General features: G+C 54.3%; 2 protein-coding genes across 6 annotated transcripts in view; one reads left to right on the forward strand and one right to left on the reverse strand.

Annotated features, from left to right (window-relative positions):
* Nucleotides 1-6,309, reverse strand: part of EIF2B2 (eukaryotic translation initiation factor 2B subunit beta) — a 78,173-nt gene extending 71,864 nt beyond the window's left edge. Inside the window, exons 1-8 of one of the 2 annotated variants that reach the window (XR_010999920.1) lie at nt 6,124-6,309; nt 5,375-5,495; nt 4,678-4,826; nt 3,804-3,967; nt 3,435-3,530; nt 2,431-2,568; nt 1,729-1,795; nt 559-801 (exon numbers count right to left, since the gene is read on the reverse strand). Coding sequence is in view for 1 of the 2 variants with exons in the window: in XM_068192811.1 (XP_068048912.1) it covers nt 644-801; nt 1,729-1,795; nt 2,431-2,568; nt 3,435-3,530; nt 3,804-3,967; nt 4,678-4,826; nt 5,375-5,495; nt 6,124-6,286 (1,056 nt within the window). In the remaining variant the exon portion in view is untranslated. Of the gene's footprint in view, nt 1-307; nt 802-1,728; nt 1,796-2,430; nt 2,569-3,434; nt 3,531-3,803; nt 3,968-4,677; nt 4,827-5,374; nt 5,496-6,123 lie in introns of those variants that run through there. The other variant, XM_068192811.1, reaches the window with a different exon arrangement.
* A 9,435-nt stretch (nt 6,310-15,744) lies between these two features.
* PGF (placental growth factor) lies at nt 15,745-23,194 on the forward strand. 4 transcript variants are annotated; one of them, XM_068192818.1, is made up of 7 exons: nt 15,745-15,967; nt 16,120-16,159; nt 16,770-16,966; nt 18,402-18,478; nt 20,124-20,153; nt 20,216-20,306; nt 21,022-23,194. In XM_068192818.1, exons 1-6 carry the CDS (start codon nt 15,902-15,904, stop codon nt 20,265-20,267), a joined length of 462 nt encoding a protein of 153 aa, XP_068048919.1. In that variant the 5' UTR covers nt 15,745-15,901; the 3' UTR covers nt 20,268-20,306; nt 21,022-23,194. The 4 variants fall into 4 exon arrangements, with proteins under 4 accessions (XP_068048919.1, XP_068048920.1, XP_068048917.1 ...); XM_068192819.1 differs by lacking the exon at nt 21,022-23,194 and adding an exon at nt 20,746-21,015; XM_068192816.1 differs by lacking the exon at nt 21,022-23,194 and adding an exon at nt 20,746-21,015 and having other exon boundaries at nt 15,749-15,967; nt 20,244-20,306.
* Nucleotides 23,195-24,392: the final 1,198 nt, after the last annotated feature.

Below are 24,392 nucleotides of genomic sequence, written 5' to 3' on the forward strand. Positions count from 1 at the left end.
AGCTTCATAGTATATACAGGCCAACTGAGAATCAAGAAACACTTAACTTGGCAATGAATGACACACACAGCTGCTTTCTCCAGCTCCCTGCAGTTTGTGTTCCTGAGTGAGAGATTTCTAAATCCCCACCTAGCCCTACTAAAATAACTAAATATCCATTTTGAAGACAACTGCTGATGGATTCCTACTCCTATCACATTTACATGTGAAAACACACTGTAAAGCCTGCTACTGCATCATGTAATGAGTGCAGGCAACTGACTACACTGGTAAAACTCCTGCTAGTTAAATAAACAAAACAACTGCATATGGAAAATGTGCTTAACAGTGAGATCACTGTAAACAGCCTTTATTGCAGTGTACTTTGAAGTACAGCTTAGCTGCCCCAGAGTTACATATATGCCTTGCTATTTCAAAATCAAAGTGGGTTAGCAGCTCCACATGGTTTCTGACACAGCATGTGATGTAAACCTGTACAAGAGCTCTGCCTTCTCTTGCTTTTGGGTAGGAAAAGACATTGCTGGGCAAATTCCCCACTGGCCCCCCACCACAACTTGTCTTTGCAACATACACTTTAATTAGCTGTTGTACCTTTCTAAAGAGAAAGATAAAAAGAATCTGAATAGTGATGTGCTTCCCAGTATTAGAGTTCATAGTCATCTGGATGGTAGAGCTCGCTCATGAGGCGGTAGATGTAGGAAGGTGCATTACCCCCAATGTTAGAAATGAAGAGAGTAATGAGTTCTGGAGGGACGTAGTCAAACACTGGGCAGTGAACATTGATCTTTGCCAGGATCTCCCCTGTGAAATGAATAGCAGCAATATCAGTCAAAGCAACTCAAAGCAGTTATTTGCACACCTTCTGGAGTTCCTAAACAAACTGGCTATGCACATATCACCCTGAAGTCAATATGTGAACATCCTGAATTCTTTCCAACTTCTACATTGATGTCAATGAATTACAGGTATACAACAACCTTCAATGAATGGCAAAACTCTTTCTGGTAATTTTTGCTGGTAGAAAGCCCATATCCCCTCTGATGTAGACTGACTAATTGCCAAAAAAAACCTACCAATATAAAATACAAGAATCGTGATACTGCCAAAGTTATTATTTAAAGAAATGCTCAGAAGAACAAAACTAAAATCCGCTGCCAAGCCTGCTATCTTCATTTCAGAAACCTTTGTCATAGAAATGGGGCTTTGAAAGAGACTTTGCTAACTGAAAATGGGCTTAGGCATTGATGCCTTTCTAAAGATGGTGCTTGTGTGGGAAGCCCATGGTAGAGACACTGTTGTTTCAATGGCTGTATCATGTAACAAAGTTTCAAGAAGTTGCAGGAAAGAATGGAAGCTGCCCTTGGTGTTGGGCACCTGCCCTGGCCTACAGGAAACTGCTACCTACCTGGCATCATTATCACCATCCTATAATAAAACACTGTTTCAGAGCAGAAGCAAAACTGCAAAGACAATATTCAAAAGAAATCCTTTTTCTCTACTTTACGTAATATACATTTATAAAACTGGATGGTTCACGGCACTCTTTTCTGTCAAAGACAGTAAAAAAGGATTTTCTGTCTTGGGTTATTACATAGTCTGATGTTTAATTTTTCATATGAGTTTATATATACATACATACATATATATACACATACATATATATATATATATATATATATATATATAGTCTGAACCAGCTTGACCAGATGTATAAAGAATAACCAGTACCTTCTGTGAATGGTAGCACTTCCTGTGGTGACACAAACTTGTGGAATGAATCTTCTTCATTAGGGAACTAAATGAGAAAGAGGACAGGAAGATCAGGAAAAAAGTCGTACCTGATTATCCTTGTGAAAAGAGATCCTGGCACTGGAAGGAACTAATGCAGAGGAAGATGATTTGCCAGGTGATATTAACTCTGTTTACAATAACTACACAGTACTTGCGTTTAGAACCTCTCTTAACATTTACAGGTGAAAGGCTCTTCCTCAAAGCTTTCAAAGCCTTCTATGACGTGGCTGCCCTTACCAAAGCCTAGTGAACTGGAAAAGTGGCTTCCTCAGTCTGCAACTTCATATTGACAATATTGAAAAAGTACTGAGTGTAAGGAAGAGTCTAATTCTAGATTCTCTGCCTTTCAGCACTAATGGTATAAACTGAAATCTCTTATGGCTGAGGAAAAATAAGTATGGCAATGCCAGTCTCATCAGTCTAGGCAGTGGTACTGCTTTGCACATGTGGCAGAGGTGCTTCAAGGAGATCCTGAGGTGTGCCAGATTTGGGTGAGGATCTCCTATCTGAAGTAACAGTGCTAGATGGGGGAGATGGCTCATTTACTGACCTTGCCTTGGGACAGATGGTGCTCTTCACCCTAACCTCCTACAAGTAAAAGCCCCTGCAGGTGCAGTCCTAAAGTGCTGCTGTACTTACCTGTGGTGAGAGCTTGAACATGGGGGCACACACGATGAGTGGAGTGGAGTGGTGTTTAGCTGCCAGTGCCAGAGTGTGAGTCCCACTCACAGCAATCAGGGCGCCATTGGCCAGGATTGTCTTTGTACCAATGATGACCTTAAAAGGGCAAATCAGAATTGGATAGCATGTTCCACAGCAAGCTGAGGAAGGAACACTTCCTGGCTCAGACCCTGACAGATGAGCTGGAGGAAGACTGTGTCAGTACAGCCAGCGGCTGGAGTTAGAGGGCAGCTGAATGCCTGATCTGTTTCATCTGGCACTGGCTCTGCACTGAGACGTTCCTTGCTAACAAGAGCATGACTCCAGCACAGAGAACTTCAGAAGACAAATGTATGTCCTACTGCAGGAAACACCAAGCAGAAACTGGGCTCTGGTCCCTTTTCTACAAACCTACAAAGTAAGCTTTGTACAAGTAACTTGACTGCTCACTGCAAAAATTCCCTTGGTTGAGGGAAATTATCAAAAACCAAAAATTATTGTTGAGGGAGTAATAAAAAGCAGCTCAAAATATATAGATAAGAATTGATGTGGCTGCATTTTAATATGTTACAAGTACTTTTTTCCCCTCACTTTAGGGTGCCAAGTTTTCATCTCTAAAAGTACAGAACAGGTCTGTTTTACAAGACAAACCTTAATGATTCCCTTCATGAATCATCTTCTGTTTCAGGCAAAAGGGTGTTTCTTGCCTTTGGAAATGCTGCTTTTTGTTCCATCTCCTTTGAAAATGGAGGTTAATCCTTTGACACTTTCATGTAACTGTAGCCACTAAGCCAGAAAAACCTGTCACCATTCAGTCAGTCATCATACTGACTTGGATCTCCACACTGAATCTCCTCCCCAGCAGTGAAGAGGGACTATTACAATTTTGAGTCTTCAGTGAAGAGACACATCCATCACTGCTGGGACTTGCAGCTGATTTGAGATCTGCTATGAAATCCCTCCTCCAGCGAAGCCCTCCTTACCTTATTGACTCGAGACATGACAGCAAAAATAGCTGCATCACTCATGACAGTAGTTTCAATACCCTCTTTAGACAGTCGGACAGCCATTTCATGACCCTAAAAAGAGGAAGAATCCAATTGGTTCCCTGTGACATAGCTCCTGCAATGTAATTGTAAAAGTATCAGCACTCAATTCTTGTCTGAACTGCAAAAATACCAAGTGATGAAACCTGAACACAGCCCTTCAACTCAAGGATGCTGGGGTAGGATAATGAGCTGTCTCCAATCTCTCAACTGCAGAGGAATTTCCATAATGTTCATCTTGATTCCAGACACAAGATTTCAGTAAGAATGTGTGGAACACTATGGTACAGCCAGCCTAGGCCTTACCTGGCAGAATGGTGCACACTCTGCCACGATGACCTGGAACTTCCGCTTGCGAGCAGCTTCCTTCAGGAAGGCCTCAACAGTTCGTGAGTAGCCAATGGTCATGATCACCTCATTGGAGTGGATGTGCTCCAGTGCCTGCATAGCAATGTTATCAGTGGTGCCCTCTGTAACACAAGGAAGATATGGGTGTAAAAGCAGCCAGCAAAAGCAACACTTGTGCTGCTAGGAGTGTCCTCCAACGAGACCATTTTTCACCACTAATAAAGCAAAGTTATTAGCACTGGTAGAGCAGGAGCAGCTTTTCTCCCCATTCTTTTTGCCAGTGGAGTGGAACCAAGAAACTGGCCCTTGAATGCTCCATGCTCCCTGACTATACCCTCACTATATATAAAAATAGCTGTACTGAAAACTCCATTGTGAGGGGAGTGGATTGTGTCAGCACTACACCAGATAACCACAAGACCCACAAAACTTCAACAGTTTTGTAGTTCAATAGTGGGGCAACTTGGGCCTGAGAAGGATGCCTGATTTGTCACAAGAATTGCAGAGAAAGAAAATTGTATCACGGTTCTTTGTGACAAGGGTTAGGTTATATGTGCACAGGGATTTTACACTCTTCTTCACAGGACTCAAGACTTCCCAGAAGACCAAGAGTGCAGGCCTACAGACCCCCATATTGCTCCTTCCACAATCTACCTGTAAGCCAAAGAGGACTTAAAAGTAAGTCCTGGGAGCAGCAGGGCTTCAGTCCCTTGGTTCCTTCAGATTAAGCCTCCCAGATCCTTATTGTTTTTTTTTTCACCTAGAGAAGGGGGAAGCATCAGTCCCATCCCATAAGAATCTTCACTCAGGAGCAATTCAGACCCATCCATACCTAGCTCAATTAGCATTTCATTAATAGCTTCAATAACGTTAGCTCTGAGGGAGGGGTAAGGGGTTCTGAAATCTTCGCTCAGTCCTCCAGAAGTCAGGAGTTTGTGCAGGGATTCTTGCTGGTCACTTTCCTCACTGCGCCCATGAAGCCTGTGGAGAGAAGTGGCCTCTTCAGCCTCAGGAAGGAGCACAGGGCTGCAGCCAGGCTCAGCACTGTCCCCACAGTGTGGCACACCTGGATGTGAAGAGACAGGAAGGAAAGCCACCCACAAGAGGCACACCATGCCACACCAAAGAGTTTCCATAGCTGTTTCGGCAGAAAAACACCCAAATCTCTACCAGAAAGTGCCTTCTTAAGACATGTGCAAACACTGCTGTCCATAGACAAGGAGCAGGCTCGAGGCTATTGCTCCAGGGGGATGGACCCCCCTAGGCACAGACAGAGAGAACAACCCAAGGCCAGGGCACAGACTGTTCTCATGCACTCACAACACACAGACCACATGGTTTCTAAAGAGGAAATGTCATCACCCACCTGTGGAATCAACAGGGCTTCCTTTGGTGTTAAACTCCCTGAATACCTCTCTAGGAGAGGTGGGAAAAGGAGGAGATGAAAACTAAAGGAGTTTTACAGAAGCAACTTAAATGGACAGTTCTGGGTTTTCAAAGAGATACAGGGAGAAAGAGGGGCACTTTACCGGCCATATTCCTCACGAATGACCTTCAATACCCGTCGCACCATGTTGCCCACTGTTGTCTCTGATGGCTGGGCTGCTGTCATCCTCTGGCCCTCTGTCCTGATCAGGTCCATGAGCTCCCCTAAAAGAGGGGAGGGCCTTGGTTATCGCTGCTCAGAGCAAGCCCATGTGAGCATCAAACCAGCGCACCCCTCTCAGTATCCCAGGGCCAGCAGGTGCTCCAGCACAAGGGCCACAGCACCAAGAAACACCAAGAAGGGGCAAGCAGAGAGCCCCTCACAAAGCAGCCGCTTCCACTGGTGCGTTTTGCAGTCGGAAACGCTTGGACACAACACAGACCTAAGGGAAGCCCATCAACAGCGCATTTGGTCTTTCCTTTGAAAGAGGAAACCACGTGCTGCTGAAAGGTCCGTGCTCGGACTGACGCCGCCGAGGGGAGAGCAAGGCTGGAGCAGGGCAGCTCCTCAGGTAAAGAGCACAGCAGGCAGGGAAGGGCTCCGCCGCGGCAGCACAAGCACCGCCAATCCGCTGGTCGCTGCTGGCGAGGCTCCAGCTCCCGCGAGCCGCAGCGCCAGCGGCGCCGCCTGGGGCCTGCCCCGGCTTTGCGGATCTCTCTGCACCCGACAGCCGCGACCGGGGCGCAACTGCCCTCCCGCGGCTCGCCCCGCCGCCGCCTCGCTCCTGGCGCTGGGAGAGCCGCACCCGCCCGGGGAAAGCGCTGCGTCCACCCGCCGCCACCCGGCCCTCACCGGCCCGGCTCCATCGCCCGTGCCCGACGATCTTCCGCAGCAGCGAAAGCGTCTGCCGCGCCGTGTCCTCGGAGCGCGGCCGCTCCCCGCCGCGCCGCAGCCGCGCCGCGAAGGCCTCGATCTGCTCGGAGAGCTCCGAGCCGCGCTCGGCGGCGCCCGGCATGGCGGCGGCACTGCCGCTTCCGCCCCCCCGCCGTCCCATTGGCGGAGACGGCCGAGCTGCGCCCGCCCCTCGCGGCGGCTCAGCCAATGAGAGGCGCGCCCGGCGGGTGGGCGGTGCCGCTGCCGGGGGCCGGGCGGCGCGGGGAGCGCGCGCGGACGGGTTTGCTTGGGAGCGGGCCGGGCCGGCCTCCGCCGAGCCAAAGCAAACGGGCTGGGAAAGGCGCAGCTCCTGGCAGTCCAGTTGTCCTTGCTGGCAGAGCCAGAACCGGCCCTGGATAAGGCAGGAATGTAGCTCCTTTGTGTCTAGTTCCTGGAGCGGTGTGTCCAGGGAACAGGCAGGGGCCATGGAATAATTCTCATTGCCCTACTGCTTTACTCTATCGCTCTGGTCTGTCTCCTGTTGTTTCAGATTAGGAAATAAAAGCAAACAGGCTTATGCTGGAAGCTTTCAGTGATTGCTTCATGCCAAGGCCTGTAGGGCCCTGGATGTTCATGACTTCTTGTTCGTCTGGTTAGCTTAGGACTCGCCCTACAACCAGCTCCTGTCCAGGGGCTGTTGGGTCCCCAGCAAAATACCAACAGCTGGTGTGCTGGCTCTGAGGACTTAATGCAGGTGATTTGTCATCCAAAGCTTGCAGGGGTCTGAGAGTCCTTGCATGCCTCTCTTTTCCTCCTGCTTCCTCAAGTGGCCCTGTGTGCCTGGAAGCCAGAGAGCCCAGCAGCCTGGGGAAGGAAGCTCGCTGTATCCCTCCAATGCCTGGCAAAAGGCCACGCATCTGAGTTTGGCTGGATGTGCTTGGGGGGTGTTGCAGCCAGCCCTGGACAGAAGTCAGAGTTTCACTCCATGATGAGCTTGTCCCCTCCTTTGCCCCTGGAGAAAGTCAGTAGAGGGTGACAGAGTTTGCCCAGCTACTGGCTCCACTGTGTTGGACCCCACTGTGCCAACTGGGCATGTCCTGGTTCCCCGCTGCCTTGTCTCCTCCTTCTCCCCAGATTTAGGTGTATGTTTTCTTCCACAGTGTGTAAATCAGAGGCTCCCTGGAGCAAGGTCTGCACAGCTCTGCATTTGTGCAGGGAAACCCCATTCCCTCTTTGTCCCTCTGCACAGCCACTTACAGGCAGGGCTGGGGAGGCTGCCTGTGCCCACCAGCCTGCTGCTGGTCCTGCAGTGCTGTGTGCCAGCTGCCTTGGTGTGCAGAAACAGCTCCCATATGTGCACCCAGGAACTGGGACCTGTGGATTGGCCAGAAAAATAAAAATCACTGCACTGTAGCTTTCCTTTGTTTGTTTACTTATCTTGCTAGTAAACAGAGCAGCTCTTAGAGATTAGGCAGGATGGAGAAGAGGAAGGGAAACCAGGCTCTGAGGTTATGACCTCCTTGTGGATGCTTGGCTGTTTACATTCCCTGCTTTGGTCCCAGTAACTATTGCAGGACCGTTTTTTCCCAGCACTTTGCCAGGCAGCAGAGCTTTTCCCGTTTGTGCTGTTTCTGTTCTTTTCCCTGTAGCACTTTCTGCTGGGCACTGCTGCCACAGCTAGTTTAGGCAGCTGGCAGTCTGGTGTCCCTTGAGGTACAGAGTCCTGCACTTGGTCTGCTGCCCTGTGTTTCATGAATGAAAGCTTCTGAATGGGGATTTTGGGAGCCGTTAGCTCTGCAGAGCTGAGTTGAGCCAAAACCTGGGGCTCTCTGGAGAGCTGCGAGGCAAACCCCAGGCTGCTCAGAGGGACCATGGCTACAAGACAGCCAACTGTCAGTAGCCAGCTGCCGCTGTCGGGACCCAATGAGTTAGACAAGGACTGTCCAGCAGGACTGAAAAGAAGGCATTGAGGAGGAGGATGGGCAGCAAAGACAGCACAGGGAGTGTAGGGCAAGTGGGGAAGGAAAGATGCATGTTGGTGCCCTGATGTACTCTGCTAAAATCCCACTGCCTTGCAGGCTGGGGCACTGTGGCAGAAGCGATGGGGGCAGGGAGGTGCAGCTCTGTGCAGCTGGAAGGATTCTCAGCTGCTGGTCCACAGCTGCTGGGTGTTATGGAGCAGCACCCCACCTCTGTTGCCACAGCCACAGAACCTGCACAGCCCACCCTCCTTCCCTTCCCCCGTGTACCCTGGGCAGAGGTGGTGGCTGCAGCCTCCCAGCTGGTGCACAAGCAAGCAAGGAGGCTGACACGGCTGCAGACAGTGCTGGTTATGTGCACAAAAGAGCTGAGCAGGGAATGAGCTGGCCAGCCGAGCATGGCAGCACGTTTTATGGGCCTGCAGAGGAGCGAAAACTGTCTCACCTCCTTGGAGAGCTGCCAGCCTAGCCAGGATGGCATCCTGCTCTGTACCATAAGGGCTGACTGCTGGAGACACTGCTTCCCTCCACCCAGGGAATTCTGCATCCCTGGGGGCTGAATGTCATCCCCCAAGTGCTCATGTGAGGGAGGACAAGGCAGGACAGAGGCTGGGCAGAGCCTGGGAGCACTGGAACATCGTGTGCTGGGAGGCTGTTTGGATTAGAAACTCTCAGTGGATAAGTAGGCTGGATAAAATGCCAGGGAGGGGAATCAGTTTGCTGAACTCTAGTAATTGGACTCATCTGCAAGAGTTGGGTAAGCAAAGTGAGCTGCTCACGCTCAGCACAGGCAAAGAAAAGGAGTCAGCAGAGGAGAGCCAGCTGAGCCAGGGCCCAGCAGGAGCAGCAGGGCAGGCTGTCAGCTCGGCATGGACTGTGAAGACTGGGTGGGTGACATGGGCAGAAGCAGCATTACTGCTGGGTGCCTAAGCCACTTGCTGAGCACAAGTGACTGAATTGAGGAGGTCACAGTGCATGGATGTGGGGAGAACTGAGCACAGTCTAAGGGGAAGGATGCACTAAGGTATCTTTGGTGTGACATGATTGCTCTTTAGAAAACCTGTACTCAAAGGCCCGAGACAAAAACAAGTCAAGACCAAAGCTTTTGCAGTCACAGATGTAGAGGCAGGAATTAATCTGCTGAAGGGAGCCCAAACCAGTGTTTTCTGTGTGCTACAGGGGAGAAAGTAGGTCACTTAGTAAGTGAAGGGGATGGAAATGATGAGCTGAATTGAGTGTGGAATGCATGTTTAAAACTCAAGCTTCCAGGGAAAGAAGACAAAAAGCCCAAACAAACAGCTGCTGATCAAATGCAGGTACGTGAATAGCTGGAAAGCTGAGCTCTGCGGCTTTTCAGGCACACACACACGCGTTGTCTGAGTCATCGGCAGTTTTGGCATGCTTGAAATTCACGTCTGACGCTGCAGGTACCAGGGCACGTGTTCTGCTCGTCTTCACTGATGACTCTGGTAATATCTGTCTCCTAAACTGGTCATCCTCAGGAAAGCCTGGCTGCCATAACTTCCTGGGTGGCCAAGGGGAAAAGGGCAGGCATTGCTGAGGGGAATAACAGGATGGAGTCAGTACCTCAGGTTAGCAAAGGATTTGGTGCAGCTCCTGGCTTGGCCTCCTGCGTGTACGTGCGCTTGTCTCTGCCTGGAAAATGGCTGCTGCCTCACCCTCACGTCAGCACAGCACACACAGGCAGGCCAAGCCCATAGCCAGACCCTTGTGGTACCAATGGAGTCCACAATCCCTATGGAAAATGAGTAGGCGGTTCTGAATCCGGCCCAGGGACCGTCTCTCCTGCCAGCAAGTTTGTAATTTGTGCCCCCCTCCTTTTAGGAACCTTAAAAATAGAGACCAAGGCTGGGAAGAATGAAGGTTTTCTAGGGCTTGTTGTGGAGGCAGCCCAGGCTGGACTGCCTCTTGCTCTTCCCAGCCCCTGGGAGAGGCATGGGAAGCTGGCGTCTAAATGCCTGCCCTGGATGTGGAGCCTCACTCGTCGGCTCACTCATCTATGGCAGTAGCCCAGGTCTCCCTCGTGATACAGGCAGCTGGAGGCAGCTGGTTCAAAGGCCAGGCTGGTCAGGAAGAGGTGAGGGAAGTGTGGGAAGTCACTGCATGTCATGTAGGAAAACAAGTTCTAGCAAGGGATGAGGGAGCATGCTGCAGAGCTGGGTGGGAGCTGTTGTCCTCAGCGTTGCTATTAGTGTCCTGGACCTTCATACCCTGAAAAGGCATTGGCTTTTTTCACTGCCACCAAAGGCACAAGTGCTCAGAAAGCTCAGTGGCACCATGCAGGTGTTGGCTGTGGCCCTGCCACCACTTTGAGGATGCATGGCACGCTGGCTGGGCCACAGAGGAGGTGCTGCTGGGGGCTCATCCCTCCGGGCTGGCTTCAGAGAAGCCCCGGAGCAAACCTGGTGTGGCCGCAGGAAGCCAGGCTCTTGGAGTGAGACAAAGTGTGGCCCGGACGCTTTGTGGTCACCAAGGGGTCCGTGACACCAGCAGTCTGGGCTGCTTCCTGGTCACCAGCCAGCTCCCCGCAGTTCCTCTGCTCACGCGCTCCCGGCGCTGCAGCTGGCCCCCGGCTCGCTTTGCTCATTGTCTGCGGCGGGTGATGGCAGCTATTCAGCGGCTGCCAGGTTTCGGGGAAAGGGAGAGATGAGCCACTCCTCCACCCACATTCTAGGAAAGCCTCTGGGATGAAGCCCTGCCGATACACACGTTCGCTCTCCTCAGCAGGGAGAGTGTGCTGTGGAGCTTATATTCCCCCTCCACCCGCATCCCACATCCCCCTCTTATCAGCAGGAGTGATGCTGAGGAGCAGAGCTTGGAAGCAGCCCTGGCTGCTGCCCTGTCCCACACAATAGCGGAGTCTGCTTGCCTGTTTGCCTTCCAGAGCCAGGCAGAGTCTCGCCATCACTATTATTTTGCTTTGTGTCAATATTATGACAACTAAAAGCAGGAGAACTGCATCCACACGATAAGCGGCCAGAAGCTCTGGGCTGGGTGTGGATCGGGTTCCAGTTTGGCAGGGGAGAAAAGTGCCTGGCAGCCCCTGCCCACCGAGCGGCTGGGCTGGGAAAGCTGGAGAGCAGGGGCAGCAGCAGCAGAGCAGCAGCCGGTTTGTGCCTGTGTGCCTCTCTTCTCTGTTCAGTGCTCACTGCCCTTTCCCCAGGGTAGATGAAATGTGATAAATGTGCAGAATATGCTTGGTTCTCTGGTGGAAAAGTAACCTGTCTCTTTCCTGAGGAGAGGGCTGCTCTGCTCCTGCAGGGAGAATCTCACTCCTCCCACGGTTGCCGTAGCCTGTGCCTCCAGCCGGTGCGGGCCCAGGCTGTTCTGGCTCTGCCGGTGGCAGAAGGTCATGAACACTGCCGCACCAGTCCATCCTGCTCTCAGCCTTGTTTTTCCCAAGCACAGCACTGTACAGCTGCTGGAGAGAAATTCCTGCAGGCTTTCTGGGACTTGAAGCTGCAGCTCCCACCCAGGGCTTCAGGAGAGGAACCTGGACAAAGCAGGGTGAGCTGTGCTGTGATTACTACGTCTCTGCCTCCTGCTCCGGTCTCTCAGGTGCTTGGTGTGCATGGGGCTGTTGTTTTGGCACGGTAACTGCGCTTGCTGTCGGGGCTGCTGACAGAACGCTTACCTGTAGGTGCCCACGTATGCTTGGGGCTGTGGTGTGGCTCTCCAGTGCCTCACCCTGCTCCAGGGCTCTGCTTTTCTGCAAACACCCGTGGCCTGACCAGTCCCTGCAGCATGGGGCTGCCCAGCCACTGGCCACTGAGCACTAAGCTGAGTGACACTAGGTCTGCCAACATTGATCTGTTCCTGGAACGCTGACTCGATGGGGACTGCGGCTTCCCAGGGCTTGCATCTCAGGGACATCCTTCTTGGTAGCATCGTCCCTGCCCCCACAAGGGATTAGTGTCTGAAAGCAGTATCCAGGCTTGCCAAGGATTCCCCTTGCCTGGGTTCTCTGCCTGGAGTGCTCTCAGGCAGTCCTGGTGCTCGTCCCATGCCCTTCCAAAACTCATGTCTGACCTAGGCCAGCCTGCAGTGCCTGTGACCCATGGGGACCAGACCCTGATGTCCCCAGGCACGGGCCGGACTGTCAGGTGCCTGCAGGTTTGGTTGTGGGTCCCCAGGGAGGCTGAGCTCCCCTCCCCAGGAACCAAAACAAACAGCAGAGTTCCTGCCACGTGCGGCCGGGGCTGACTAAGGCCGGACGCTTCCGCCTGCCGCGAGCAGCAGTGGCCGGGGCTGTGAGCTGCCACCATTGGGGTGCACAGCCCGGCCCATTTCCCCCTATTGTCAGCCTCCCCCTCAGCAAACATCCCCCTGCACACCTGGGCTGGGAGAGGCACTGACGCCACCACAGTGAGCCACCAGGGACAGGGGATGTGCTGCCCAGGGCATCTCAGAGTTGGAGCTGCTGCAGCACAGCTCTGAGGAGTCCTTCAGGGCCCAGGTGCTCAGACAGGTTGTTTGCAAGCTGTTGCCTTGAGGAGCAGCACTGACTGTTCAGGGGTCATTGGTGCAGCTCTGCTTGCCTGCAAGGGCATTGGAGATCTCTGCATTTCTCAGAAGTCAGCAGCAGTCTCCTGAGAGAGAGGCCTGGGTTACCTGTGACAAGAGGCTGGAGCTGGGGATGCCCCAGCCCGACCATTCCCATCCTCATTCTCACAGTGGAGACACAAACTGCAGATGATTGACCTGGTTTATCTCAGTGCTAGCTATGGACTGGCTCTCTGGTAGTGGAGCTTAGGAGAATCTCTACAAAGAGATCCCAGAAGCAGAGAAAGCGATCAAATGAAACAGCGAGGGTGAGACCTGGGGGTTCTGGGATGACAGGCAGGTGTGAGGAGCCCAGTGCCCTACATCCTCATGCTGCTTTGACCTCAGGAGTCCCGTCACAATGCAGGACATAGGGAGCTGCTGGTGGGGTTCTTGCCTACTGGGGTCAAACACAAGAGGGTGATTGTGCTGGGCACTGGATCATGGATGGACTGGTTCTTCCCTTGGTAGAAACCTATAGCTTTGATGAGACTGAGTCCTGTGTCCTAAATAGCAGCAGAACAAAAATAATGCCCTGAGGATTTCAGAGGTGTTCTCTGAAGGCTTCGGGGGTGACACAGGAGGTCCTGGCTGCAGTCAGTTTAAGCATGATGCAGGGACAAGTTTTTGTTGGGTTCTTTCCATGTGAAACGCCAAAGGTGGGATTTTGCAGGGTATAAGATGCCCGTAAGAGAACTCTGATGCTGAAATGGGGCTGTTTTATGGAAAAGATTACTTTAGAGAGACCTTGCCTGCAGTGGGCAGGGTGGGGTTTTGCAGGGAAGAGCAGCTGCTTGCTCTGGGCTCTTTCAGTGCTCATGGGCAGCCAGGGCCCCTGCTCTTGCCCCTCACCCTGAAGTTGTAGGAAGCATGGAGGTGACCCTGTACCCTGGCAGAGCTGTGCCATGGCATGCTTGCAGCTTGATGCCAGGGCTGGCCTTCCCCACTTGACGGCCAGGGCTCGCCCACAGCAAGGACACACCGTCATTCCCCACCCACCTCCTTCCTCAGCTCTGTGAGCAGGGCAGGGAGGTGGCGCAGGCAGACAGTGGCGTATTCGGGGTGATGCTCTCAGGCAGCAGCCACTGCGTGGGGCTCACTGCAGGGGAGGCATTTGCTCTTTAAGGAAATGTCTCTATTTGCCTTACGTCCCTGGCTGGTTCCTTGAGCTTCCTCTGTCCCTTGCTCCCAAAGTGCGTAACTCTGCTCCCCAGAGCCGAGTGGGAGGCGGTGCGAGGGACATGCTGGTGCATTTATAGCACCGACCTCCAGCCCTGTCCTGCAGCTGGGGAAGGGCAGATTTGGCCCCCTGGGGAGGAGCATGGCAGAGGGGATAGCAAGCAACTGTGACCCCAGCCAGATTGATGTTTCTCCCATATGCAGGAGGATGTTGCTGATCACAGGTTACCGGTGTCCAAATATTATTCCTCTTCTCCTGTCTCTGTTCCACACTGCCTAGAAAGTGGATGCTCATCCCAGGAATGTAAACTCTGCCCAAGGCCTCTGAGGAAATAGTTTCAGACCAGGAACAGGACTCAGCAATTAAGGGCTGGTCTCCCCAGCCACACAGCTCCTGGGGGAGAGCCCTTTGCTCCAGCGCCAGAGGCTGGCCTTGTGTCTGAGAGGTGGCCCCAGGGGACCTTCCTGCAAGGACAGGCATGAGGCCCCGCGTGGTCACGGTCTTTGCAATAACAGGATTCTGTCTGTCCAGTGAGTTGGCAGCAGCTGCTGCTCAGGGCGGCCTCTGCTCTCGGGTGGGAGGAAATGCTCTCTTCACCCCATCCCACAACCATCCCTGGGGAAGTGGGAAGGGGGTCCCCTTGGCCCAGGAGGGTTCATAGGGTGGCAGAGGGAGACCACAGGCATGCTCCAGTCATCGCATTAAGGATGTTACCTGCTCTTTGCTGCCCAGCCAGGAGGAGTATGAACAGACACTGAAGGGTGCCACAGCAGCCCTGGCAGCTGCTGAGTTGGTGCTGTGCTGCTGAGTGGTGAACTGCAGCACACCCTCCCCGCGGTGGGGCTGGGATTTCTGTGTGCTTATCTCTGCAGCATCTCCATGCTAATTTGCCAGGCCTTGCTCCAGCAGCTTTGTCACACACTCGGTGGTACCAATGCCTAGAAGCTCCTGACTGAGCCCAGGTCCTGCTGGTGCCTGAATCACTGCCACTTGCATGGCCCGGCAGGGCTGAGGACAGGCAGCTGGCATGTCCTGCATCCCCTGGGGACAGATGGGAGAAGATCACAGGGCTGGGAGCAGATCACTGGCATCCTCATGCTGCAGGGACAGACCTCACACGGTGTTGGGTAGGGAAACCCTGAAGCAGCCTCCCCACTCTCCCAAGAGGACAGAAACGTGAATCCTGGCACGGACACAGAGCTCGTTATTTCCCCAGGACCTGCAGCCCACGGGGGATCGTGTTGCCTATTGGCATTTCATCACACCTCCCATAGTTCCAGCTTCCCTGGCCTCTGGGGCTTAAAAATAGAACAGAAAAGGCCAACAGAGATCCTTTGGGTTGGCAGCAGGGTTTGACCCGAGACCTGCTGTGCCCCCTTCCCTTCTGAGCTGTAGACCAGAACCAGGATGCTGTCCCTGAGGCTGGGGGGGCTGCAAACCCTTTGGCAGGGGTCCAGCAGCAGGGGCTGATGGAACAGGCACAGGGCAGCTTGAGGGGGAAGGGGGTGGGTGGACAGGCACGGGAAGTGTGAGTGGGAACAGGGCATCAGTAGAGGAATGAAGAGGATGGGTGGGAAAGGGGCTGTTGTATGGGGGCAGGAGCCAGGTGGGCACAGAATGGGTGGATGGGCATGGGGCAGTGAAAACAGCAAGTCGAGAAGCCCAACACAGCCCCGGTGGTTCCCGCCGGCCGGAGAGTCACCGGGCACGGGACGGTGAATGGAAGTGCCGGGACAGTAATGGCCGGAGGCGGTGCGGGGGCGCTGGAGGAGGGAGCTCCGCCGCGTCCGGGAGCACCGGCCGTCCCCGCGGCCGCCGGGGCCGGGCACCTGCTCCCGCCCCGTGGCGGGGCCGGGGCGGGGCAGCGGCGGGGCGGTGGCGGTGAAATACGGCGGCGGAGCGGGGCGCGCTCTCATGGCCCGGCGGCGGCGGAGGCGGCACGGCGGGGCCGGTGGCCCGGCGTCGGGGCGGCATGCCGGGGGCGGCAGGGCGGTAGTGGCGGCGCCGAGTCTGTACCGGGGCGGCGGGAGCGGCGATGCGGCTGCTCGGCGCCTTCCTGCGGCTGCTGGTGGCCGGGACGCTGGGGGCACCGCCCGCCCCGGTGAGAGCCGAGGGGCGGGAGGGGGGTCGGAACAGGGTGCGGCTGCCCGCGGTGGCCGCGAAGGCCGGGACAGCTCCTCCCGGCGCTGGGCGGGGGGCGGCGGCGGGTCTCCCCGTGCTGCTCCTCCAGAGCTCGCCTTTCCCTCCCTGCAGGCCCCGGAGGAACGGGGGACCGCCAGCACGGAGTCTCCCGGTGAGTTGGTAGTGGGCGGCCGCCGGTGCCCCGGCTGGGAGAGGGCAGCAACCCAGCGATGGCTTCGCGCAAGGTTGGGGCGCGTTGGGTACTACCCGGGGCTGTGTTACCTCTAGAGTCCCGTGGTGACAACCGGGGAGGTATCCGGGAGCTGTGCCGAGGCTCGGAGCAACTTGATGCCCCCAGCCCTCCTCGGGCACGGCCGCGGGCCGGAGCGCAGCCCAGTCCCGAGACTGCCGCCCCTTCGGTGCCGGGTGGGAGAGCTCCGCTTCAGCTGTCCCTGCTGGAAAGCCCCAGGGGACGGCTGTCCGGCCGGGCGAGATGCGGGGGAGCCCCTTCGCGGCGGAGCTCGGGGATGAGCAGAGTGCCTGGGCAGGAGACGGAGCTGGTGGATTGAGGGAGAAAGAGCCTGTCGGGGCGGCTGTGTGAGCCCCCGCACAGTGATGTGCACAGTACGGTGACGGACTTACTGGGAGCACAAAGTGGTCCTTTGCTTCTCTGCGCTCCGTGGTGGCTGCAGGACCGCTCGCGGCTGCTGCACCTGCCCCGACAGCGGCTCGGCTGGGCTCTGCCTCTCTGGGCGCCTCCTTATAGTTCCTGTCTCTTGCAGTCCTTACCTTTCGGGAAATCTGGAATCGTAGTTTCTGCCGGCCTCTGGAGCAGCTGGTGGACGTCATTACCGAATTCCCCAACGAGGTGGAGTACATTTTCAGGCCCTCCTGCGTCTCCCTGCAGCGCTGTGGAGGCTGTTGTGGGGACGAGGGTCTCCGCTGCGTCCCCGTGGAGACAAGCACGGTCACCATGCAGGTACGTGCTGCTGCTGCGGGGCCGGGGCTGTGCCGGAGAGGTGAAGGGAGGGCTGCTCACCAAGCGCCGGGAAGGTGAACTTGCAGCTTTGCATCCTCTACATATTGTAGCAGTGTGGCTAGCAAGGGAGAGGACTTACAAATGCTCAAATGCATGCCAAGCCAGTAGGGTGCCTCTGCCTGCTCTTTGAGCTTGCCCCTGCGGTCAGGTGTCACCCCTGGTGGTACTGGCCTCACTCCCTCCTTCCCTGACTTCTCTCTGTGTGGTCTGTCTTGCTCATTGCTGTCATTTTTCCAGACCTTTCCTGTCCTGTGGTGGGGCTGGGGGGTGTTCCAGTTAGCCTGCTGGGACAAAGTAGGTACTGCCCTCGAATCGAAGGGAGGAGTGAGGCTCTCCTCTGTCAGGTGATGTTTGGGATGGTGCTGACATGAATGCCCTCACACTGGGCCTGGTGAGCATGAAGGGCTGAGCCAACTGCATTTTCAGTACCACTGTGTGAGCTGTGAGATGTGGGATGGGAGATCCTGAGCCATTCAACTCTTCCCCATGGACCAGGCAGCAGTTGTCCTCACATTGCAGCCCCTGCACTGAGCTGCCAGAGATCAACCTGCTGATGCTGTAGGGACCAGGGAAATGCTCTGCTTTGCCATGGATGATGGACTAGGGAATGCCTGCAATAAATCACCAGTGATTTTGGTCTCTCTGAGGTTGAAAGTGTGTTGGAAGGATGGCAAAAAGCTCTTGGCTGAGGTGGATCAAAAGCCTGGCATGAATAGGAGGCAGCTCCCCAAGCACAGGTCTCCCTCTATGGGAGGGATCCTGCTGCTGTGTACAAAGTGGAAATGCCAGCCACTTCTGCAGTAGCTAGTGTGGATCACACCAATGTTGAACGTACGCTGTAAGGCCCTTGGATGTCCAACCTGAGTTTCAGGCTGTGCTGTGACATGTGACAGGGCAAATCCTGTACCCCTGGACTGGGGAGGCACTGTGGTACTGACTCCAGTCAATTCCAACTCAGTGCTGTAGGAAAGGGGTCCAGGAGGAGGCAGCAGCAATGGAATTGGCCTGAAAAACATGACTGGGGGGATATTTCTGTCAGAGAAGGGAAATGTACAAAGGGGTCAAATATGTGAAAATTCTCTGGAAAGGCAGAGACTGAAAAATTTTTTCTAAGGCTGGGAAATCCTGAGACCGTGGGACTTAAATTAAAGCCCTGAAGACATGGGGCAGCACTAGCAGAGCCTCCCAAGCTGCCAGTGCAGCTGGGCCTGGCCAGTACTGCCTACGTGTGGAGGTGGACTCTGTTGTTGGAGGTCCCGAGGAACAGGTTAGACATGCATCTTCCCAAGAGCCTGGGGTGGCAAGGCAGTGGCACAGGAGTCTTTCCAGCCCCCTCCTGCCACTGCCTTAGAAGTAACCTTTGCTCTTCTTTCAGCTCCTGAAGATAAAGCCAAACGGGGAGGCACCCTATGTGGAGATGACGTTCACCGAGCACAAGCAGTGCGAGTGCAGGTAGGGGCTCCTGGGTTCCAGCAAGAGCAAGCCTGCCAGCTCACTCCGTGTGTGGAACAGGGATGCCCTGTGGGCACCCTGGCTGTGCTGGCACCCCCTCTTGCTGTCTTTGAACTAGGGTTTGCCGCTGCTTGTGGCCCTTGTTCAGCTGCAGGCTGCACCACATCTCTGCACCTGCTCCCCACAGACGATGGGGTGCGTGCCTTTGTGAAGACAGGTCAGGCACCATGCACTGCCTGCAGGGCTGTGCTCCCCATCCCTGCAGCTGCCTTGGCATGTCTGGTATATGCTCCTTTACCCAGAGGATCTGCCTGTGGGTAATGGAGCAAGGCTGGTGGCTCTGTGGCAGATAGACATCCAAGGTGGTGGCTCAGCAGGGGGCTCCATGGCTTGGCATGCCTGAATGTGTCTGTGGCCCAAAGAGAAAGCTTGACAGCTGAGTCTTGGGCCACCATTTAAGGGAGGCTGCCCCATACAGACCTGGGGGTACAGCAGAGTTTTACAGCCAAGCCAACAAATAAAAGCTTAAAACACGCAGTGCCAGCCTGGCCTGGATATGCAGTGCTGGCCTGGAATGGATGTGCAGCACCAACCTGCCACAGATTCCTGTCACCTAGTCAACCCCTTGGAGTGCTCACTGTGTCCCAAAAGTGGTGAAAGCCTGGGCAGGATGGGGCCTCTTCCTGGGGCTGCAATGCTGTGGGAGCAGCTCCAGTGCTGCCTGCAGCTGGTCCTTGCCATAGGGACTCCAGCATTGCCTGCATGGGGGGTCCTGGTAATCACTCTTCATCATGATCCAAGGGTGATTTTAGTATTGCAAAAACTGGGTGATGAGTGTCCTGGTGGGCAGCCATTAGACATGGTCCTTGCCTGGAAGAAGATCCTGAGCATTCCTGTATTGGTATTCCCCTGCAGTTTTATGAGCAGCTCTACTGGAGCAGACCCAGCTTCACACGGTCTCTGTCTGGAATGTCTGTCAGTAGAGGCAGAAGGGGGAGTGGGAAGAAGCAGATGTGTTACTTGCCTCCTTCTCTGCTTCCAGCTATTTCCCATGCAGGGGATTTCCTAAGCCTTTTGTGGTTTTCCTGCCTAGGGTAACTCCCAGGGGATCTCCTATGAGCACTTGTGCAGGCTGCCTTCTGCAGCAGTTTTTGGCTTCTTCCTAATCTGCTTTCCACACCTGTACATCACTCCCTTTTGTGGTTAGTGTAGGCGTGGCAGATATCCTGGCTGTGACCCCCATGGGGGAGGTATGTCGTGGCTGAGAACCCACTACCAAGACTTTGCAGCAGACCCCCCATGTTTGTTACTCAGGATGCTGCACCTTGTTTCACTATGAGATGTGAAAGCTGTCACTGAGAGCAGCTAAGACTGAATTTGTCTTCCCCAGCCTCACTGGTGAAATGTCAGATCCCCAGGTTAGTCACCCAAGCCAACCAGCCCCTTTGCTGTCTCTGCCTTCTCTCTACCTGCTGCAATCAGCTCCTGACTGAGGGCTTGATAAGGTCAAGAGTACTGTGTCTGTTTTAAACATGAATGATAACAGGTGCTGTGCACTTGGGCATGTCACAGGACCAGCTCCTGCAGCTCAACATGCAGCACTGCCCAATAACCATTTCTCTCTGTCATTTTTCCCACTCTGCAGGCCCCGGCAGGACCTGATGAGGTTGGGAAGGTAAGTGACATCAGGGGCATTGTTACTGGCTGGGATTGTGGGTCTCATCTCCCACACATCAGCCCTTCTTCTGATACTTTCCTTCTGAAGGAGGAGGTCCAAGGGCCGAGGTAAGAGAAGACCAGACAAGAAGGGACGGAAAGACTGTGAACTGTAAGTGAGCAGGGGCAGGTATGGGTGGTGTCTTCTGGGTTAATTTTCTTGGGATGAGTGTCTTCATTAAGCATTTAGATCTTTACTGACACTGTGAGCAGTGAAGAGTTTGTGCAGAGCAGACACAGAAGTAAGCAGGAGGGGACACTGGCTGTGGGGAAACAAGCCTTCTACCAAAGACTTGAAAGGTACTTGGTAGTCTCCAGGCTCAGCAGGTCAAAGCTGGGCAGAATGGGGATGGATGGGCTGGGTAACTTGATGGTGTTTTGCTCTATTGCCATCACAGACCATGCTGGGTTTCATGGATCCATGCATTTCCAGTTTCAGCCTCATCTTGCTGCTAGTTGTGTCCTTACTGCTGTCCTTGACTGATTGTTGTTTGGGTTACTCTACTCTTTCCATCCTCTATTTTACTTTCTCAATCTCCTTGCTGTAACAGCACAGGCTGGACTCACTGTGGGCACTTTTGAGGTATGACACCTGTGGCTAGCAGTTTGCTCGAGCATTTTCCCCTTTTGTCTGAAGTCTGCTGTTGGGGGCTCAGCCAGGGCCAGCCCCACCACCCTCACTCCTCCCCACAAAGAGGCTGCAGGCCTGCAGGCCCTGCCCTGCAGTTCTGTGTCACAGGGGCCAGGCACAAAGAAGGGGACCCAGGGCAGAGCAGGTGAGCCTCCCGTGCTGTCAGTGCTCACCCTGTGCCATGTTCTCTTTGCAGATGTGGCACACCGCGCAGGTAGCCTCTGCCCTGCCCCCAGCCTTGCTCCCACCACCTGGGTTTGAGCCAGCTGCTTTTGTCCCCAGCATGGGGGACTTGGGGAGTCATGTCTCTCCAAGCTGCAGCGGGGAGCAGGACTCCAGCACAGAAGAGCTGACTGTTACTCTTGGTTGGCCCTGGTGGGAACACAGCCTGGCACCAAGGACTCCCTTGCCCTATCTGCTCCATTGGCAGCAAGAAAAAAGGACTCGTGACCAAGCCTGGGGCTGAAGATGAGGAGCTCAAGCATTGTGTTGATGTTTGAGGACATTCTAGGGGCAAGGAGGAGCCAAGCTGGTGCATGTGCTGCTGGAACTGGCTGGGGAGGACAGCGTGATGTGGCAGTGAGTGGAGATGGCTCACAGAGCTGCACCTGCAAAACGTCTCTGTCCTGCCAGCACTCTGCAGCTGGGGAGGAAGGAAATCTGGGGCAGGCAAGGCTGTAGGGCTGCATCCATCCCAGTTTTGGCATGGGGCAGAAATGTCCCATGGGGCACCAAACAGGTGCCAGGGATCTTGCCTGGGAAGCTGTTCTGCTTGAGAGCAGAAGGGCTCCTCATGTATTCACAGCTACATCTCAGCTTTGCCTTGCTCAATAAAAGCTGGTCAGACCTGGGAGCTGACAGCTCCTGTCTGCTTTCCAACAAGTGCAGGGAACTTCCCCATGGGCACCCACTCAGGCTGCAATAGGGCAGTGACCCAGGGTTTGCCCCAACACCAATCCTGCCGCACCAAGGGACTGCCCTTGGTGTGATGCTGGAGATGGGCAACCAGCAGGTTGCTCCCTGGGCTGGGGGCTATCCATGTGCTGGAGTTCAGCTGGGTGCTGGGAGACCCTTGGGTGAGCTGCCCTTCCCCTCCACACCACAGTGTGGGACTGGTACCTCTCCCTAGTCACTGTGCCCATCCTGTTCTCACCCCAGTCCAAATGTCTGGCTCAGCGTCCTGTCCTCCCTGGCAGGGCTGATGCAAAGTTTAGGGCACTGGGGAGCAGGCTGCCCACTCAGGAAATACCCCACCAAAGGTCATTTATCTGACATGGGGACAGGCTGGCCTGGGGCCTCCTTTCCTTACTGGGAATAGGAGTATTATACTTAGGAGCTGGTGGCCCTCATCGAGGTGGCTGTGGGGCTGCTTTCCCCACTCAGACAGCTCTCTGCCCAGGTCCATGGGGAAGCCGCAGCCCCTGGTTTTCCATGCTTTAAGCAGTTCTCCTGAGGCTCTTCCTGTCCCCATTTCCACCCCTGCTGCAGTGGGTCTGGGGCTGTCTGCCAAATGCATCCCATGCTGATCTGTGCAAGCCATATCCTGGAGCAGTGCTGAAAACCCTAGGGGTGAGTTGCCACTTGCATATTTCTGGGGCACTCCTGGCACTAGGTTAAAAAGGGTCATTCTTGAAAGCTTAAAAAAACAGACTAGAGGGCAAGATCTGCAAAGGTTTCAAGGTTACCCTTAAATTATGGGACCTGTGGTTTATCCTGCTCTGAGGAACAGAGGGTGGAGCCTAACATAGCAAGAATTGGGGTCCAAGGTGGCTCCTTCCCACATCTGACAGGGCTGCCTGTGACAGGGGTTACATCATGACTCTCTAAGCCATAATGCTGGTGTTGCCTGAGGCTGGCACAAGGACATGGGGACAGGGCAGATCCCTGTCAGGGAAAGTTGGAGGTGATGTGAACCTGCATACTGCCACCATGTAGCAGGGATGGACTGTGTAAGTTGTAATGGTGCAGCTGGGCATATTGTTCAGGAGCTTGCTGGATCCCTTTTGGATCCCATTTCCAGGCATCCACAGTATCCTGGGGCACAGCCTACATGGGCTTTGCCTCAAAAATAGCCCATGAAGTTCCTCCTTCACTACCTCATAGATGAGGGGAACTCACTGCTCCCCTTCCCACATCACTCAAAGTCTGTGTGGACCATGTGGTGGCCTGGTCCACACAGCTTTCCCTTTCACTATGTGTCATTTCTGCCTGGCTGGTTTTGCTCTGAGGCCAAGGAGAACCACGTGCAGCACTTGAGGATATATGTGATGGTTTCTGTATTGTCTTTAATACCCCAGTAGTATTACATGTTTAAAAAAGGAAGTTACATAAATCAAGTATGTTAATTAATAAAAATAAATTTATCAAGACTCATGATTAGAATTAAAACAAATTCAAACACACTAACACACAGTGACTTTTCCAAACAGTTCCTGGTGTCTGGAGTCACCTCTTTGGCCACTGCCTGGCACTGAAATATTCCAGGCAGCTCTGCCCATCAGACATGGCAGGAGCAGGCATCTGCCTTGCACAGACCCCTGTATTTCTTCTCTCCCTCCATCACCTGAGCCGCCTGGGTGCTGTGTGTGGCTTTGTCCCCTGCTCCTCCTGTAGTATGGGGTGTTGGATAGTAAGAATGTGGGTGCTGGGAGGGATGTGGCTGTCCCACTGCAGCCATGATGGCAGAATAGTTGGGGCAGGGCAGGAGCAAGGGGAAACATCACTTACAAGAGGTTTGGGAGCTGCACCTCCAGCTGTCAGGGCTCCCTCCAGCTCCGTGGAGGTAACAGGAACCTAATGAGCCCTAGCTCATGGAGTTCCTGTGATTGCTGCAGGCATCACATGCTAAAGGAAATGCTAGTTCCTTTCCCTATCCCTGCCAGAGGGGAGAGTCCAAAGACCCTCCTCATCCCAGGGTGGCAGGGACTTCCAGCAGGACATCACTCCCAATGGAAGTATGAGGATCAGGGTGGGGGACTGCTGCTCGGAGGGGGAGACAAGGGTTCCTGGCTTCAGGGCTTGTGTCCAATGACCGTGTTTCCTCTCAAGGGGACCAACCACTGTCTGCCTGTCCCTCCTCTGTGTGGTCCCACTTGTGGCTTTTTTGTACCACTAGCTCCTGGTAGCCCTCCTTGGCCACAGCAGACATGTGAGCACTCTGACAACGTCAGCATGTCCCCCAGGCACTACAGTGCAGAGCTGTAGGTGTCCCTGTAAAGGTACCCTGACATACCCCAGCCCCAAAGCCAGCAACATCCACTATGGACAGGCAGAAAACATGTTCCAGCCCCAGTGCTCCCAAATCTCTCATCCTTTCCCTGCCTGTGTACCCCTTGCAGCTGTCCCACAGAGCCCAGGAACAACACACCACTGGGTTATCAGCGTCCCTGGGCTCCCTGTGTCTTCCAGTCTTACAGGGCAAAGGTTTGTTTAATGAGGCTTTAGAAGCTGCAGTAAGATGTTTTAGGAGGATAGTTCTAGGGAGACAAAACATAAAGCAGCCTTATGCACCAGGAAAAAATTTTACATTTCTTGGGAAGTAACTGTAAAGGTGATGTGGGGATTGGC

Source organism: Anomalospiza imberbis, chromosome 6 (genome assembly GCF_031753505.1).
Source record: "Anomalospiza imberbis isolate Cuckoo-Finch-1a 21T00152 chromosome 6, ASM3175350v1, whole genome shotgun sequence".
In the NCBI taxonomy this organism is placed as follows: domain Eukaryota; kingdom Metazoa; phylum Chordata; class Aves; order Passeriformes; family Viduidae; genus Anomalospiza; species Anomalospiza imberbis.